The sequence below is a fragment of the Maniola jurtina genome, chromosome 23, assembly GCF_905333055.1.
Source record: "Maniola jurtina chromosome 23, ilManJurt1.1, whole genome shotgun sequence".
NCBI classification, from domain to species: domain Eukaryota; kingdom Metazoa; phylum Arthropoda; class Insecta; order Lepidoptera; family Nymphalidae; genus Maniola; species Maniola jurtina.
Window position 1 is genome coordinate 8,071,340 of NC_060051.1, and position 17,844 is coordinate 8,089,183.

Genomic DNA, 17,844 nt, shown 5'->3' on the forward strand with positions numbered 1-17,844 from the left:
CGGTTAGGAGGCGGACGTTCTAACCACTAGGCTATCACAACTTTGTATTATGCTTCTGGAAAAAAGTAGACCCATATAATACAATCGAAGATTATGTAAATGATAAACGAGCGTGGATTTGACCTGCAGCTCGGCTCCACCAACGCGCGGGACTTCAATTACTTTATACATAGCATAATATTGTATATATCAGAACTTTGAAAAGAGCAACCGCCGAGTTTCTTCCTGGTACTTCTCGGTACGAAAGGCATTCCAAACCAGTGGTAGATTCATTTGACGATTCAAAAGTACCTAGGTATAGGTACTAACTTGTAAGAGTTTAATTGAATAAAAAATATTTTGATTTTGATCTTGATTTGGAGTGAGTGAACAGGTTAGTGTTGGATGATTCGAGGGTAGGTTACCTATATGTACTGTTAAATACTGCTAAAGCCCAATAACCCAACCCAATGAAGTCTTATTGGGTTTTTAACCCCCGACCCAAAAAGAGGGGTGTTTATAAGTTTGACGTGTGTACCTGTGTATCTGTCTGTGGCATCGTAGCTTCTCAACTAATGAACCGATTTTAATTTAGTTTTTTTGTTGTTTGAAAGGTGGCTTGGCTTGATCGAGAGTGTTCTTAGCTATAATCCAAGAAAATAGGTTCGGCCGTTTGAAAGTTATCAGCTCTTTTTTAGTTACTGTAACCTTCACTTGTCGGGGGTGTTATAAATTTTTAATTTACACTTGTAGCAGCATAGGTACGCTATACCTATACCTACCTATACCTACCTATACCTACCTATACCTACCTATACCTACCTACACCTACCTAGCGAGCAACGACGATTTTAATTTAACATGTAAAATGTGATAAAATTAATGAAAGAAACTAATTTCGGCAAATCCAATGTTTATCATGCAAACAAGTGATTCAGGTTTCTAATTAATTAAACGCGTGACCTCCAAATGTCATTCACGAATTCCAAATGGCAAAAAATTTAGCTAGGTAGGTACCTACTTGTAGAATTTCTGATTGAATAACAAATTAGTTTTTTTTTGTACAGTACATATTGTTGGTAGAGCTTTGAGTGTACGTACCTACCTAAGCAATAAAATACCTAGTTGAATAAAATTAAAATCAAAACATAAATTCGGCCAAGTGCGAGTCAGACTGGCGCACCAAGGATTCCGTACTCAGGTATTTGTTCCGACATTTTAGTAGGACGGACGACGGAAAGTACCCTATGGGTTTTCTTGACAGACCGACAGACGGACAGACGAACAGACAAACAGACAACAAAGTGATGTCGAGCATATAGTCCTTCATTATTTTATCTACAACATATCTAAAAATTATTAAAAATTGGACTACATTTACGGGGAGAAAAAGTTATCGCTTTTTGTATGAAAAAATACTAGACGATCCTCTTAAATAGAGACAGTTTACAACTCAGATTGTTACTAGAACAGATGTGTGGATCGATATCGTACACAGTGGCACTTTCCGCTTTGCAATCGGTAAACATCTTGACAAACGAGTTAGTGTGTGAAACAAACAAGAACATTCTAGGCAAGCAAGCTCCATCTTAGGCTGCATCATCACTTGCCAACATGTTTGATTACAGCCAGTAAAATTAAGGCTAAGTAGGTACCTATATAAATTTTTTTAAAAACCGGCCAAGTGCGAGTCAGACTCGCGCACTGAGGGTTCCATACTCGGGTATTTTTCCAACATCACCAAATCAAAAACTATTATACATAAAAATAAATAAATATCTGTTTTAGAATGTACAGGTAAAGAAAGCCCTTTCATATGATACCCCACTTGGTACTTATAGTTATCTTATTTTGAAAATTGAAACACATTTAAGTAAATTTTTTTTTAATGATGTAACCACAAATTCGCGGTTTTCAGATTTATTCGTGTACTTGTGCTTGTCATGATTCTAGGTCAACGGGAAGTTACCCTATAGGTTTCTTGACAGACACGACGGACGGACGGACAGACAGACAGACAGACAACAAAGTGATCCTATAAGGGTTCCGTTTTTCCTTTTAGGTACGGAACCCTAAAAAAGCGTAGCTTTAGTATTAATTAATTACCAAATAACAAATTCAACAAATGACAATCAAAAAGTGTAGGTACAATTGCTGGTAGGTAGGCACCCAATTTGAATAATGATTTGACTTTGAAAATAAAAATATGTTGTAAGTAGGTAGGTACCGACCGTCTTTTTTAACCCCCGACCCAAAAAGAGGGGTGTTATAAGTTTGACGTGTGTATCTGTGTGTCTGTGTATCTGTGTATCTGTGTATCTGTCTGTGGCATCGTAGCGCCTAAACGAATGAACCGATTTTAATTTACTTTTTTTTGTTTGAAAGGTGGCTTGATCGAGAGTGTTCTTAGCTATAATCCAAAAAAATTGGTTCAGCCGTTTAAAAGTTATCAGCTATTTTCTAGTTTTCTTGTAGAAAAGAAGGTTAGATAACCCTTAGGTTCATAATATTCAAGTGTCAATTGACAAATGTCAAGCTGTCAAGATGGACGTTGCCTAGATATACATAATTATTTATTTGAAAATGATTTGTCGGGGGTGTTGAAAATTTTTAATTTACACTTGTTTGCATATTGCACATTAGCTGACAGGATTTCTAATAGCATTATTATTGAAATTGGTTGGTTCTACATTGTTGCTTCATGAAAACCTTTAAAGGATTATTACAGTGGACCCCCGGTAATCCGGCCCCTGTCTAATCCGGCACCCCCTGTAATCCGACATGTCTATTTTTATTGAATTTACTAAATTTGACATACATAGTATGATTTGTTCTTCAGAGTTGTGAATAACATATAGAATTTTATCATTGGATCTGTAATTTGTTGGATTACAAGGTACCCTTTTGTAAAAAATTCCGGATTATAGGGAGTCTTAGGCAGTACTTTATAATCCGACAAATTCGATAGTTCGACAAGGTCCTGCAAAACGTTTGTCGGATTACCGGGGATCCACTGTATTCATTGTTTAACAGGACTCTCTCCGTCACTCGTTTCATACAATCGAAGTTCCAATTTCATTTGAATATTAAGCTACCAAAGTCCATGAAATTTTGCAGACATATTCTATAAAATAATATCTGTCTGTGGTGTTTTAGATTTTTCTAAAAATATGTAGTTTTAAAATTACAGGGGCTCAAAGATTTGTATGTAAATTTTTAAGACCGCGTAACTTTGAAACCGAATATTTTAACAGAAATCTGGAAAACCACAGACATAGATATTAGTTTCTAGAATATGTCTGCAAAATTTCATGGACTTTGGTTGCTTAGTATTCAAATGAAATTGGAACTACGTTTGTATGAAACGAGTGACGGAGAGAGCCCTCTTTATTGATTCTCTAACGTCACCTTTGTACCTAGGTAACTAATAACTAGGTATTTTATTTATTTGCGGTAATTGCCTAAGACGTTTGAGTAAGCCGACCTCTAATCCAAAGTCCAAACGCACCCAAACCAGCTGACATTCCAAAATATCCGTCACTTCTCGTACGTGCTAATAGACACGTTGGACCAATCAGAGGCAATGAACGAAGAGGCTCGGCGCTGACGCATTTCTGATGCAATACTACGGTAAATTGTACTTATTAGGGCTCCGTACCTCAAAAGGAAAACGGAACCCTTATAGGATCACTTTGTTGTCTGTCTGTCTGTCCGTCCGTCCGCGTCCGTCCGTCGTGTCTGTCAAGAAACCTATAGGGTACTTCCTTGACCTAGATTCATGAAAGGTAGGTAGGTAGGTCTTATAGCAAAAGTACAGGAATAAACCTAAAAAACCGGCCAAGTGCGGGTCAGACCCGCGCACTGAGGGTTCCGTACTCGGGTATTTTTTCCAACATTTTGCAGTGTAATAGTTTTTGATTTATCGTGCAAAATGATGGAAAAATACCTGAGTACGGAACCCTCAGTGCGCGAGTCTGACTCGCACTTGGCCGGTTTTTTTATTACATTCCAGCTTGGTCTAATATCACCTAAGTGTAGTCCTCAGAATTTGTATAAGGGGATGAATAAATGAACGCATTTCGAAGAAATGGTTGCGTGACCCAAGTGGCGTAGGACCAATGAAAGTCAATCAATGCAGAGGCGCGCCGCTGACGCATCTCTGACGCAATTCAACGGTAAATTGCGTACATTTGTGAGTGTGTAGTTTTTTTTTTTTTTTTCTTTAATCTGGCTTTACTCCGATCAGCCAATGTCAAGTTTGTGATATTTTCAAGTTATTGAATTTATACAAGTATGGACTCCGTCTGCGCCGGCGCCCGCCGACATACGCGCGGCGCCCCTTTAGAGCGCTTCCCAGTCAGTTCTACCACCAAAAAACACCAATTAACACAAAAACCAGCCACTCTTAACAAAAAAAACACTCCAAACAAGCACAGCACGCGCGCCAGCAAACGCCATCACAGACGAAGTCCAGTGTGTAGTTTGTACATTACCTTATTTAGTTTGACAAAGTACTTTTTTTTGCTTTTTTTCTGTTGACGAGGAGGAAATCTTCTCAAGATACCTGATCTCTTTGAGGAGAAATAGGGTTATGTTCAATTTCAAAATATTTTTATTCAGTTAGTACATAGAATTAGTCTATTGTCAATAAGACTTTTACAAGTACTTTTGAATCGTCAAAAGCATCTACCACTGGTTCGGAATGCCTTTCCTACCGAGAGGAACCAGCATGAAACTCGGCGGTTGATCTTTGTATGGGATTTCTATCCACTAAAACCTCCTCGGTGGCTATCCTCAGCGCATATTAAGTCCTTCCAGGGTCTTACCAGTACCTACTATATAGTAGGTAAACGACAGATCGACATGACAATCGGGGTATGAGGCGGGGGGGACGCCCCGCACACCCGTACGTCACGCAATCCCGCACCGGGCACCGGTTCAGCGCAAGGGCTGGGTTGGCATCCCCACCCCGATTGCCATGTCGACCTGACGCGAACTATAGACCGTATACGACGAACATAGGTTGGTGCCTACAATGATTATAGATTCTAGAGCAACAACTCCCAAAGCGGGATCCACATGAACCTTAAGAACTCATCAGTTCCCCATTTCTTTGCTCATCAAAGAGGGCGAGAGAGAAGAGTAAAAGTATGGAAAAAATAGCTCAACGGTTATAGGAGTTTACTGAATTCCGAAAGGTTGGCGGTTCGAACCCCAGCCGTTGCACTATTGTCGTACCAACTCCAAGCACAAGCTTTACGCTTAGTTGGAGGGGAAAGGGGAATGTTAGTCATGATTAAAATGGCTAATATTCTTTAAAAAAAAATAGAGAGCCAAATTCAAGTTACAAGTAACAATATAAATTTAATACAGTTACTCCTGATAGAAACGAATAGCAAATGAGTTTCATCAAAATGTTAGCATCAAAGAGTGGAAAGGATATTTGCTATTTTCACAAATAGTGTGTGGTGTGGTCCATAATTCGATTTTATCAGTTACCAATTTTTTTTTTTCATTAAAATAATATTTTGAACATATTAACAACTTTGCAATAGTAATGCAATTTTTCAGTTTGCAAAATCACTACAAACTTACATGTCTTGTTATTTCAAAGGAGGCTACCCATGGTGCCTCAGGAAGCATGTTTAGCTATCATCATCATTATTATTGACAACCAATAAACGTCCACAGCTGGACAATGGACCTATGTCCACTGTCCAACAGTGGACTTTATTGGTGGACTGAATTCCAACAGCTTGGGACCCCAAGCTTGGGTGCCAATAAACGGTGGGTCCCAAAATCCTTATTAAAGTTATTCAAACTGTGCTCTACCCATTGCTACTTCAGCTTTTTAACCCATTGAACTATGTTGATTACTCTGGTTCTCATATGGATCTCCTCATTTCTGGTTTGATCACATTGAGAGACTAAGCATAGACCATTGCCTGCTGAGTGAGTCTGAGCTTTCTTATGTTTAGCTATCAGTCAGTTAGTATTTGATAATTGTTCTGAGACATGGTCACTAACTAGCCTCATAAGAACACTCACTCACAGCTTTATTACAAGAAAGAAAGGCAACTTTTTTTATTTGATCACTATAACACTACAATAGATGAACACTACAATAAGCCTTAAAACTAGTTGAATTAACATAAGTAAAAAACTAATATAAGTAAAAAAATACTAAATAATATGTCACATGTGACCAAATATAGGTAAAACTGAAAACCACTACTGGTTTTCAGTGGGAGCCTCAAAAACTGAAGTCACAGAGTATGAGATATACCGATCTATACTATATCGGTACTATAATGTAAAATAAAATATGCAGGCTCAATGGAAACATTAGAAGCAGGAAATTATTAAAAATCAGACTAACAAATGCTAAAGAGGAAGCAATAGCTCAAGAAATAGAAGCTAATGGCTACTCATAAACTGTATTTACCTTAATAGGAATACCTAATACATACTTGTGTTTCAGTGTATATTGTACAGAATAGAAACTAGCTATTGATTTACCTAGGTACTTACCTTATACAATACCTAAAATCCAATGTTCATTTTATAACGTGAAATAAGATCGCGCTTGAAAAACCTTATCAAAACATCAAAACTCATCTTTACAGAAAAGTATTCGATTTCGACGTTCTTAATTTGAATTTCTTTTTCTCTCTCTCGTCTGGCTTTACGAAGATTAAAAATAAATTAAAAGTATTACTTACAACACACGTCGAGATTCGAAAATCGAATTTTCAACCACTGGTCACAGAAACAATCAAATCGCGAAAATAATATTTACACCATCTTAATCCTACTTTCTTTTAAACTTCACTGCAATTTTAAACATTTTTCTAGTTGTAAAAGATGCTGAACAAGCATAATTTAGCCAAAAACTATGCCGACACCGTTGCCGATTAGCACGACTTTTGACTTTTTGACAAACAGCTGTTTTATCAGCTGTTTGTCAAAAACAGCAAAAGACAAAGGTAAGGCAGGATAAGATAAGCTTAACAGGGTTGTCAGTATTAGATTTCATAAAAAACACCGAATTCTGATTATATTAAAAAAGTAACGTAAAAAGAATTGCTTTGAGGGTGTATAAAATGCTATTTTGTTTTAATTATTAAAATTCCATTTTTTACATTTAATCGAATAATAAAACTAGATTTTTCTCTAAATTATAAAAGCACTAGTTACCTACCTGTTATATACAATGTTAATGTGTGTTTGTTTAATTAAAATTAGAGTTCTCGCGGAATTTAACCTAAATCCACTAGTAGCAGACTGGAGCTAGTATGTTATAGTAGTAAATAGGTTCATTTTTAGTTCTTGGTAATCAAACTTTTACTTTACATTAATCCGCGAATGGGATAAATATTTTTTACTTGTCTTCAATATTCCCTAATATTTGGGTAATTTTTTTACTTTATTTTATGGCAACATTATTATACATGTCACAGTGACTTGTCAAGTTATGCCATAGATGATAAAAGGTTAGACAAGGACATTGTAAGATCCTATAATACGCTTATAGTTATTTTAATCAAGAGAACTTCCTGGAGAAACTAATAGGTACCTATTTAATTAATTCTTTATTCTTTATTTATTTGCATTCATGTTTTACATCATAATAGAAAATAATTATAATATTACAACATGAAACCCCGTCAGGGCGCTGCAAAGTGATTACATATAAATAAAATGTCACGTATATAAAAATTAAAAAATTAAAATTAAAAATTCAAAATTAAAAATTAAAAAATTAAAATTAAAATTAAATATTAAAAATGTTATGGCAATTCCTAACTAATTATGTCCTATCACACTAATATTATAAAGGAGAAAGTTTGTATGTGTGTGTGTGTGTGTGTGTGTGTGTGTGTGTGTGTGTATGTTTGTTACTCCTTCACGCAAAAACTACTGGACGGATTGGGCTGAAATTTAGAATGGAGATAGATTATACCCTGGATTAACACATAGGCTACTTTTTATCCCGGAAAATCAAAGAGTTCCCACGGGAATTTTAAAAAACCTACATCCATGCGAACGAAGTCGCGGGCATCAGCTAGTTAATTATATTATTAGTCAATCTTTAAAAAAGTAGGTATCAATAATTTTTTTTTTTTTATAACTATATCGTGTTATTGAGGTCTATTCGTTCAAAAATTCTTTCACGCTGTAGAAACATTTTTGTACTAGCCATTTCTTTAGCCTTCTTCTAAATATTGTATCCTTAGTTTCGTCTGTTATAATTCTTGGCAGTTTATTAAATATTATTACAGAATTATAGTAAGGGCTGGTTCGGGCTATATACTAGTTACTAATAAATAATATGGTATTACTAGTTTATTTTTTTTCCGAGTATCTCTTTGATTTGTTATATATTTCTGTTTTTTTATATAGATGCATGTTTTTCCGAACAAATAACGCTGTCTCCATTATGTAGATGCAAGGTAGTGTAAGAATTTTTTTGTCTATGAAATGTGGCCTACAGCTATCGCGTTGCTTAATATTGACTAGCACTCGCATACATTTTTTTTGCGATATAAATAGGTCGCCCACGTCAGGACTTTGTCCCCATAAAACTACTCCATACCGAAGCCATGAGTAAGCATATGCATAGTAAGCTGACAGTGCTGTTGCATAGTTGGTATTCGCTTTGAGGATGCCTAAAGCGTATACAAACCGTCCTAAGTAGTCCTAACTAGTCCTAACACTTTGCACATGTTGTTTCCAATTTAAGTAGGTATCTATAGTTAATCCTAGGAGTTTAAATTCACTAACTTGTTCTATATTTATTTCTTTTGATAAGTTTTCTAGTTCGAGGGGTACTTTCTGATATGGTCTGAATTGAATCATTTTTGTTTTTTTTGTGTTCATTTCCAAATTAATTCCGTTAAACTAACTATTACGCATTGTTACGAAGAATGGAAATCACAGTTACAAAAACAAGAAGGTATTTTAATATTTTGCGTTTTATTGCCGTTTTTTTTTGTACTTTTTTTAATTTGCTTCTTAGGTATCTCTAATATCTAATTATATAATAATACTATATGTAATTAACAAAAAAATAGATGCATAAATAAATACATATCAATAAGTTACATACGATAATAGAATGTATACAATAATATAACATAAAATAATAGAATTTTACATAAATACATACGATACCGCCGAATTGTTATATTGTACTATACCATTTAAAAAAAATATATCTATTCATAACCGTGTAACGAGCCAGTTCGTTAGACTTAAGACTTTAAACTTAAATTAATCTACAAAAATGAGAAAATTTTACGCTTTGCATGAGCTAGGCACTCTGTATTGGGCAATCTTTGCTACTCCAGTTACTCTAGGGCTCTGGCCCTGTCGGATAAGATCTTTCCATGAACGGAATTGCTCGTCAAGCTTGGACTTGCAAACCACGTGTGTAGCTTGGATCCTGAACTCCTCACCGCTGCAGTGGCTCTGACAAGCGGGCAAAGGGTTTGTTGTTATGCAAATCTCCCCATGGTTCTCGTAATACTGAACTTGAGGCTTCAAGTCACAACGTTCCTTCGACTTCAGGTAGTTCCTAGATTTGTAAATGATTTCAGCTCCCCATTCCTCTTCGTTGGCTAAACGCATTTGGGTAGCCCATTCCTCGTCCGACTTAAGGATAGCTGTAAACTTGTCTTTGGGTTGGTAAGCTACTTTCTTTGCTTGCACTTGCAGTTCCTTATCTTTGGGGTCAGATTCGCCATCGATGAGAGCATAAGAAACACCGAAGTATTCAGGCTTGTCGATCACACCGTTAGGAGTGCGATAGTCATCACGAGGTTCCCCGCTCATGTAGCCACAGATTCCTCTGTTCTTGTTACGTCTTTCATCAGACAGGAGGGAGAATCTGTATCCGTCGTACATAAGACGAAGGCGTTCTTCACGGATTTCCAGAATGAGCACGTCACCTTCCTTGTAGTATTCAAGGATGGGAATTTTGTCAACCTCATCCCAATAAGTTGTGAGAGCTCCTTCGGCTACCTTCTTGGCGTTGGTGTTCACTTTCACATTGTATTCGTGCTGGCCTTCTGCTGGTTGCAATTCAATCTCCACATGTTTGCCGGTGTGAGAGCTGTGAAACGAAAACGTGAATACATTTCTTATTGACTACTGAAAAACTATAAATGCTATTAAAGGAGGCAAGATTTAAAAATAAATCTAACATTGCTTTGCAGATTTAAGCAGGTTCATTTTAGTAGTTAGTGGATCTAAAGTATTTTAAGTAAGAGATACTAAAAAGGCTGTCTTTCAAATATTTGGATTGGGCTAAAAACTACACGGAAGACCAAATTACCTGTAGGAGATGTAAATGTCCTGTCTCTTCTCGCTGGGTCTTCTCGCCAGGACAACTAAGTCTTCATTGCTTCCAGGCCTGTCATCGAGCACAACGACATGCCACGAGCGAGACAGTTTGTAGTCGAAGTCCCGGTCGCTGAAGGTCCTCACTTTGGAGTCGTCAACGCTGCACATAGCTGTAAAAAATTACAAAAACAATTAGCCTCAAATGAGGATAAGCCTTTCCTTTATCGGTGAAGGAAAACTCAAAAGAAATTTTGGGATATTTATTTGCCTCTATCCCGGACCAATACAGTGTGCTCCATCTTTTTTATTTTATGGGAAACCTCTGCCCAGCAATGAGGTATTACTTAGATTAAGTGAAACTATTTACAGAAATTGTTTGATTTTAGGGATTACTTACGCAGGTACTGGTGTGTTTTGTAGTAATTGAACACGCGTTCATGAGGTCTGATAGGCCAGTATGTAGCCAAAGCAACGGGCGCAACTTCAGGAATGGGTACGTTCTTCACACGCATACGTCCATAGAACGAATGGAACAATTCAAGGCTCATCGTTTTCGTCAAGTATGAAAGGTTGACATTAATGTCGAGTTTGCCGTCGCGGGGCAGTTTTTGAGGGGCCTCTTCTAACTGCCACAGACCAAGAACCTCAGCAATTTTGAACGCTTGGTAGACTCCATTGTTGATCAAGGGGCTAACATCCTTGAAGAAAACGCCGAATTTAAAGTTGTCTGGGGCATGCGCCATTACAATTGCTTGATGACAAGCCCGCTGGTAAAAGTTGCCACTAGCGATTTCCTCGAAGCACTCTTTAGCCCAAGGTTGCTTCTGAAGCTCCTCTACATATTTCTTGGTACGCTCCGTGGAGCCTTGGACGTGAATATTTTCCTTTTTGTTGTAACGAATATCAGCTTGGAATTCCATTTTCAGTTCTTTCTGAAGAGCCTCTTGGAAATTCATCAGCGATATTGAAGCTGGTTTCTTAAGTGTGCCCACTGCGTTGAACTGATTTGGTTGATCGGAATTCTTGCCTGCGAATACTGCGAACTGGACCTTAGGGTCTACATGACTTTCGCCATAGGCAGCTGTGAAAACGTATTCTAGTTTCTGGGGTAGATCGAATTTGGCGCTAAAGTCCCAGACTGTGGCTCTCGCTCCATTTATTCCCGAAGTAACGCGTTTGATCAATTCTTCTCTTCGTGATGGGCTGTTAGGTGAAACGTCGCTCATTTCAGCAGCCGTTTCTGGCATTTGACCTTCATTCTTTAGGTTATAATGAGTATCTGTAAAATACAAAAGGTTAATGTCAAATGGATGATATACATTTAAAAACTGTTCGTTACGGTTTCTTTCAGCAAATTTTTCTTACCATAAACACCCGTTATCCAAACACCTTTGCTCTTAGCCTGTTTTCCAAGATATCTTAAGTTGAAGTGAGTTTGTGCAACGTCTCTTTGTTTCAGAACGGTAATTATACTAGACGTAAAGTCGTTGGGTCGTACGATGTTGAAAATATTTCTATAATCTTCGGAATAGGAATATCCCTGAAGTTGGAATGGTGAGCCAATTTGCTGTCCAAATCTGTAGTCAATCGAAACTACTTTGTCGGGCCTTGAAATAAGTTTCGTGGTAGGATCCAGCGAAAATGGCACTAATGAATCCTTCTTCTGACTAGCAGTATATGGCCAAGCACTGTAGTGCACTAATGTAGTATCCTGTTCAGGTTCAACTGGCCGTATGTTGGCTTTAATATCACCCTGCTTCATTTCTAGCCTTATTCTCAGAGGAATGTTCACTTGGAACTTGCTAACAAGACCTGCGACCGCATATTGGTTTCCGAGTGGATCCAGGAAACCAGCTTTACCGTCATGATTTTCAGCATAAGTAACACGAATATCCTTGTCCAGTGTAATTGCCATCTTGTAATCCTCTCTGTCTGAGAAGTCAACTTTGCCTTTAACTTTGCCTTGAACGTGGATAAGGGTTGGCTCGTTGTATCTATATATGAAAGGCATACCCGAAGCAAGAGGGAACATAACTGATACTTTGTTTCTACTAATGATCTTTGTGTAGTGCACATCGATACCAGTAGTAAGCTTTTGCAAGTACTGAGCCCACCTAATAGCCAAACCCTTGATGTCATTTTCACCAAAGGCAAACAATCGTTGTTCATTCATAAAATCGAAGTAGAGGGAAGCTTCCAACGAATCCTTGTCGTCAAGATTGATGTTGAGCATCTCAGAGATCTTGTTGGCAGAGTACTTGTGGTTAAATTCAGCACTCCTAGCTTGGTTACTTTCAGCAAATATTGAATTCAGGAAGTAGTCGACAACTTTGCGTCCACTTGAAACTGCCCACGAGAACTGTAAATAATTTTAATCAATGTATTTGTATTACGAGAATTACTTTTTTTTAAATTTAAAGTGACACAACATTTTAAAGAAAATTACACATAACTTACCGAAGTCTCATCATCCCAACCTCCAATTCTGTTTTTCCAAGTATATTTCCAAGACTTAGGATATAAGGTGTCCTTGCTGCCAATGCTGGATATAAAATTGGTAATGCCCCATTCATCATCACGCTCCAAGAATTCAGTGGCCTTCTTACTGGAGTATTGCATACCAAAGTGTTCTTCCGTTACCATGTCTCTAACGGCTGCAGCGGTCTGCGAACTGCAAAAAATCATCAATTAATTGAACATCACTAAAACACTCAGGTGAAAACAAAAGAAATAAAACTTGTAATTAACTTACAGATGGAAGTAACGTGGATTTTTGAGTTCAGCAACTGATAAAATCACTGATTTAAGGACAGCTCGGACGTGGATACTGGGATCTTCTTTAGTCATTTGAGCCATTGCCTGCATCATAGCGGTTGTGGGGCGACCCATGAAAATGTTGTGAATAGCAGCTACCCTGACTTCATAAGGTTCAGCTGTGTTCTTAAGAATGCTGAATAATACAGCACGCACATGGTGGTCTCCTTGGTAAGCGAGCACGCGGAGGTTTTCTACCATTCTTGTTCTGAGGTAAGTAGATGCTGCGATTTTGCCTTCAAGATATGGAGCGAAAACATCTAAGATAGCACGGTGACCGAGGTTGCCAATAGCTCTTACGTATACTTGCGCTTTGTGGCTATCTTCTTTTTCGATAGCTTGACTCAGTTCCTGACTAAGACGAGGGAGAATCTCATCTACGACAAAGCGATCATGTTTTTTTGAAAGCCGGCCATACATATGTGTAGGATAGAACCGGTGCGCGGTTTCATTGTTTACTTGACCCATATTGATGAACTTGGTAGCGGCAATCAATGCAGAGCTGTTGAGGTATAACTGTTCTTTGACCACAGGGCTCATCGCCAGTTCGAAGAATTGCCTCATAACACCTGTGGTAGGATAACGTAGAGACCTTGATAGTACTGCAACAACTTCAGCAGCCTCTTCCCCTTCCAATGTCTTCTTCTCGATCCATGTTCTGATCTGTTGGAATGCTGGCATCGTACCCACTTGAGCCACAGCGTCTCTGTAGATCATCCACATATCAGTCTTCACAATGTCGTTGCTTGACTTTGCTATTTCTATGCTCCGACTGGTTTGACTCAGTTGGCCGTAGCTCATAGAAGAAATAACGCGAAGAAGGATGTTGAATTTAGTTAGAAAATCTGCTTTGGGCATATTGTTCGGGTTTTGTAATTGATGGGCCATTTCCTGGACGAGTTTCTGTGCGTTCATGGGGTTCTGTTTCTTATCGCCATGGGGCTGGGGGTTCATGTACAAAGCGGCGTAGGCTGGTTCATTGTCGTGAGGAATGTCGTCGTTTACATAAGCAGAGGCAGATTCACTAGAGCTCGATGAACTGTCTTCATTGCTTACACGGTTCTTCATGATTACTTTATCAATAGTCACTACCGATTTCGGTTTAGCTGAACGGCGGGCTCGCTGATAATTTTCGATATGAATATCTTTCTCAAACGATTCAGATGAGGCTGAACTGTCGTCGATGTTAACCTGTTTTGGTGTCAAAGTGTATAACAGATTAAGGATTTCGCGAGCTTCTACTAGTTTCGGCCATTCAGGCTCAGAGTCCTGTTCGTAAGAGACTAATCGAACGCTGACCTTGCTGTGCACTTCAGCTCGTTGCTTGCCATACAAATGAGGGTTAACGTTAACAGTGCTTGTCGTCTCAGCTTTGTAAATGGGTCCATCTTTGCCGACAAGAATTCTAGAGACGGTAGCTCTGTTTATAAACTGTTCCTTTTTGGAACTATGCGCAGTACCGGTCCATTCAGCACCTTCGGGAACACCGAAGTGGTAATCGACTCTGTGATGGCAGTGACCATAGTTTTTGCTCTTCGTGATTTCGATCGGTTCCTCCTCTGTAGCGAATTCTGGGAGCTCTCGCCTCCACTCGCCCGTAACAGGGGACACAGAGTACAGCGTTTCACAATCACCAGTGACGTCAGTTTCCATCTTTCTGAACAAGCCTTGTTTAGTGCTCTTGTCGAACGTATCGTGTGAACTGTGAACATTGCGGTAAGTAGATAGATCTACTTGGAGAGCACCAACGAGACCCTTGATTAAGTTCTCCTGAGCCAGAGACAGAGACGCAGGCAAGCGTAGAGACTTTACTCTACCGCCGACTAAGAAAATCTCGAAAGGCTTGTCAAGTTTAGGGCCTTCTTTGTACTGCAGGTCTTTAGGCATGGGTTCGTGGCGTTTTAACTCCTGGTGAATTTGAGCATTTTCTGGATTTTCCAATCTTACTTCCAGATGGCCAGGGGCTTTAACGCGTACGACAACTCGTGTTCTGTAGGTGTTCCCTGTACTGGCTCCCTCCTGGTGATAGGCTAAGGTATGTGTTTCTGCATCGTAACGGTATAATGTGCCGACCTTCCAGGGCCATTGGGATTGCTCTTCGGTATCCTGATCACTACTGGGACGGCATAGTGCAACGGCCACTGAAATAAATATAAAGTTACATAATAATATTATTTTTTAAATGGGTAAGTAAGAGTTGAAAATGTATAGACAGTTATAATAGGGAGAGCCAGCGAGTGCCAGAGCTTCGTCATTTTATAAAAGCTGAAAGTTTCTTTGCGTATTGTCCCCAACACAGGGAGGAACGATCAGTAACTGTGAAGTTTGGATCATGGTGGCTTTAGGAGATAACAGGTAACAAAGGTGTAAACAATACGTCCTATGTACTTCGAAGTATAATGGTCTATTTTTTATATTTTCTTCGTAATAGTATTAGAAATCATGTCATGCATTTTTCAAACTAGTTGATACCCGTGACTTCGTCAGCTGGAATTAGTTTTTGAAAATTCCGTGGACTCTCTTTGAATTTCCGGGATAAAAGTAACCACAACACTTCTCATGTCTTTGACTCTATCCATGGAAAAACTACGTCGATTCGTTGCTCCATTGCGGCGTGATTGAAGGACAAACCCACAAACAATTACACTTTCACTTTTAAGTTGCGTAAAAGCAAACGTTACTTGGCGGAAGTAACCACAAGCTTAATTCACTATAATCCACCAAAATCCTCTAGATCTAGTTTTGGCAAACTATGGCAAATTATTTAAGCTTGTGTTTTATTTTATTTTATTGAAAAGGCACACAAAACAGGTTGTAACTAAAAATACTACATAATATAAAAACAATAGATCAGGATCTTTGTAACAACTCCTAGTAGGTGTACATAACATTACACTTAATCAAATATATACCTACCTACCTACATTACAAGATAACATAGAATTCGTAGTTTTCACATTTATAATATGGGCAGTAATTAATTTTATTTTATCTTGTAATGAAAAAAAATTGAAAAACTCACCTAAAACGGCCGCAAGCACTAAAATCTTCATGATCCAACACTATTCCTATAATCTAGATGTTGTCAGTTCTCGGAGAAGAAGACTTCTGCTTGGACCCGATCTCACCAGACCTTATATACTTAATACTTATAATATATAACACGTGTAATCTCTGACCTTATATTCGGTCTTCATTGATAACTACAATGTATGCAGTTTGATGTCACGGGGTAGAGATAATAATTGGCTAATGCAGCTGATCTTTAGAGAGCGTTGCAGGATTTTATCTAACCGCGTTTTAAGAAAGAAAAGTGTGTATTGATATAATTTATAGAAATACAAGATATTCGTATTAGCAAAAAAAAAAGATTCCGACGAATTGAGAACCTCCTCCTTTTTTGGAAGTCGGTTAATAAAAACGCGGCCGAGTGCAAGTCAGACTCGCGCACCGAGGATTCCGTACTACAGTCGTATTTTTTCGACTTGCACGATAAATCAAAAACTATTATACATAAAAATAAATAGAAATCTGTTTTAGAACATACAGAGAGAACCCTTTCATATTATGATACTCCACTTGGTGTAGTTATCTTACTTTAAAAAATTTAAAATACTAATTTATTTGTTCATGAGCATATTTTAATTTGGTTTTGTGAATTAACCACAAATTCTCGGTTTTCGGTTTTTCCCTTTAAAGCTATTTTCCCGGTGCTATAAGAAATACCTACCTATGTATTTCATGATTCTAGGTCAACGGGAAATACCCTATAGGTTTTCTTGACAGACACGACAGACGAACTGACGAACAGACAGACAACGAAGTGATCCTATACGGGTTCCTTCTTAGTTATGGAACCCTAAAAATTCAGAGCAGATTTTATTTAGTAGATCTGCGAAAAAAAAAATATTTTTGACATACAAAGTTTTTTCACTTTTAAGTAGGAATATGATAATAGGTATAGGGGAGAAAAAAAAACATGAAATTCATCATAAAAATTTATTTGTTTATAAAATGAGCAAAATCTTTGACAGCAGCTGTCTTAAACCTAACTTAGAATACAAAAAAATCTCGTATGAGCAAAAATGGAGATCTTAAATGGAAAAAATCTTACGAATACTAAACAAATAGAGATTCTTTGGAAAGCATCCAATTTATTTTGTACATTTAAAAAAATACTTACAATTTCTAAGTATCTATTGCAAGTTATCATACCGCGATAGATTGTTAGTTACAGTTGCAGTTCTATATGCATATGTAACTTGCAATTTTTTAACGCTTACAAACTAACGAACAACCTTGGTTTTGTTCAAAATAACTGCTCGTTTGCTTGCTATTTTTTTTTTAATAGACATTCTTAACAAAAGATAAACACAATTTTTTATCTTTGCATGCAACTATATTTGGAATTAAAAAAATCTTAAATTAATAATTAAACTGTATGCGGAATTATAGATTTTAGTTCAACTTTTGTATTTAGTGAAAATAAAAAAATTCTCACATCCCTGTAGGTACGTATAGTAAGTTAATTAAAAAAAACTCAATAAAATCTAGAAAAATGAAAAAAAAACTGTAAAATTACTAACTTACAAAAAGTTTATTGTACCTATATCATAATTAAAACTAAAATTACCAACATGGCAAAAACTTTATAACTATTTAAGTATTTATCTAGTTCAAATTAATATAAACTAGACTTGTACTTAG

The 17,844-nt window shown here is 37.5% G+C and overlaps 2 protein-coding genes across 3 annotated transcripts in view; both read right to left on the reverse strand.

Moving 5' to 3' along the window:
• Positions 1–6,916, reverse strand: part of LOC123877317 (trehalase-like) — a 79,854-nt gene extending 72,938 nt beyond the window's left edge. The window contains exon 1 of one of the 2 annotated variants that reach the window (XM_045923942.1): positions 6,702–6,916. The gene's annotated coding sequence lies outside the window, so the exon portion shown is untranslated. Of the gene's footprint in view, positions 1–6,697 lie in introns of both variants that reach the window. The other variant, XM_045923943.1, reaches the window with a different exon arrangement.
• Positions 6,917–9,156: 2,240 nt separating this feature from the next.
• LOC123877316 (vitellogenin-like) lies at positions 9,157–16,299 on the reverse strand. The gene is made up of 7 exons (XM_045923937.1): positions 16,160–16,299; positions 13,076–15,278; positions 12,781–12,994; positions 11,689–12,682; positions 10,721–11,602; positions 10,316–10,493; positions 9,157–10,093 (listed from the first exon to the last, which is right to left on the reverse strand). Exons 1-7 carry the CDS (start codon positions 16,188–16,190, stop codon positions 9,277–9,279), a joined length of 5,319 nt encoding a protein of 1,772 aa, XP_045779893.1. The 5' UTR covers positions 16,191–16,299; the 3' UTR covers positions 9,157–9,276.
• Between the last annotated feature and the right edge of the window lie 1,545 nt (positions 16,300–17,844).

What these genes read in the sequence shown, in the direction of transcription:
- LOC123877316 (XM_045923937.1), bottom strand. Translation starts at nt 16,190, where the DNA reads ATGAAGATTTTAGTGCTTGCGGCCGTTTTAG. An exon ending in GTTGGGATGATGAGACTTCG is followed by an intron (nt 12,683 to 12,780) that starts GTAAGTTATGTG and finishes AATTATTTACAG; the next exon opens with TTCTCGTGGGCAGTTTCAAG. An exon ending in CAAAACACACCAGTACCTGC is followed by an intron (nt 10,494 to 10,720) that starts GTAAGTAATCCC and finishes AATTTTTTACAG; the next exon opens with CTATGTGCAGCGTTGACGAC.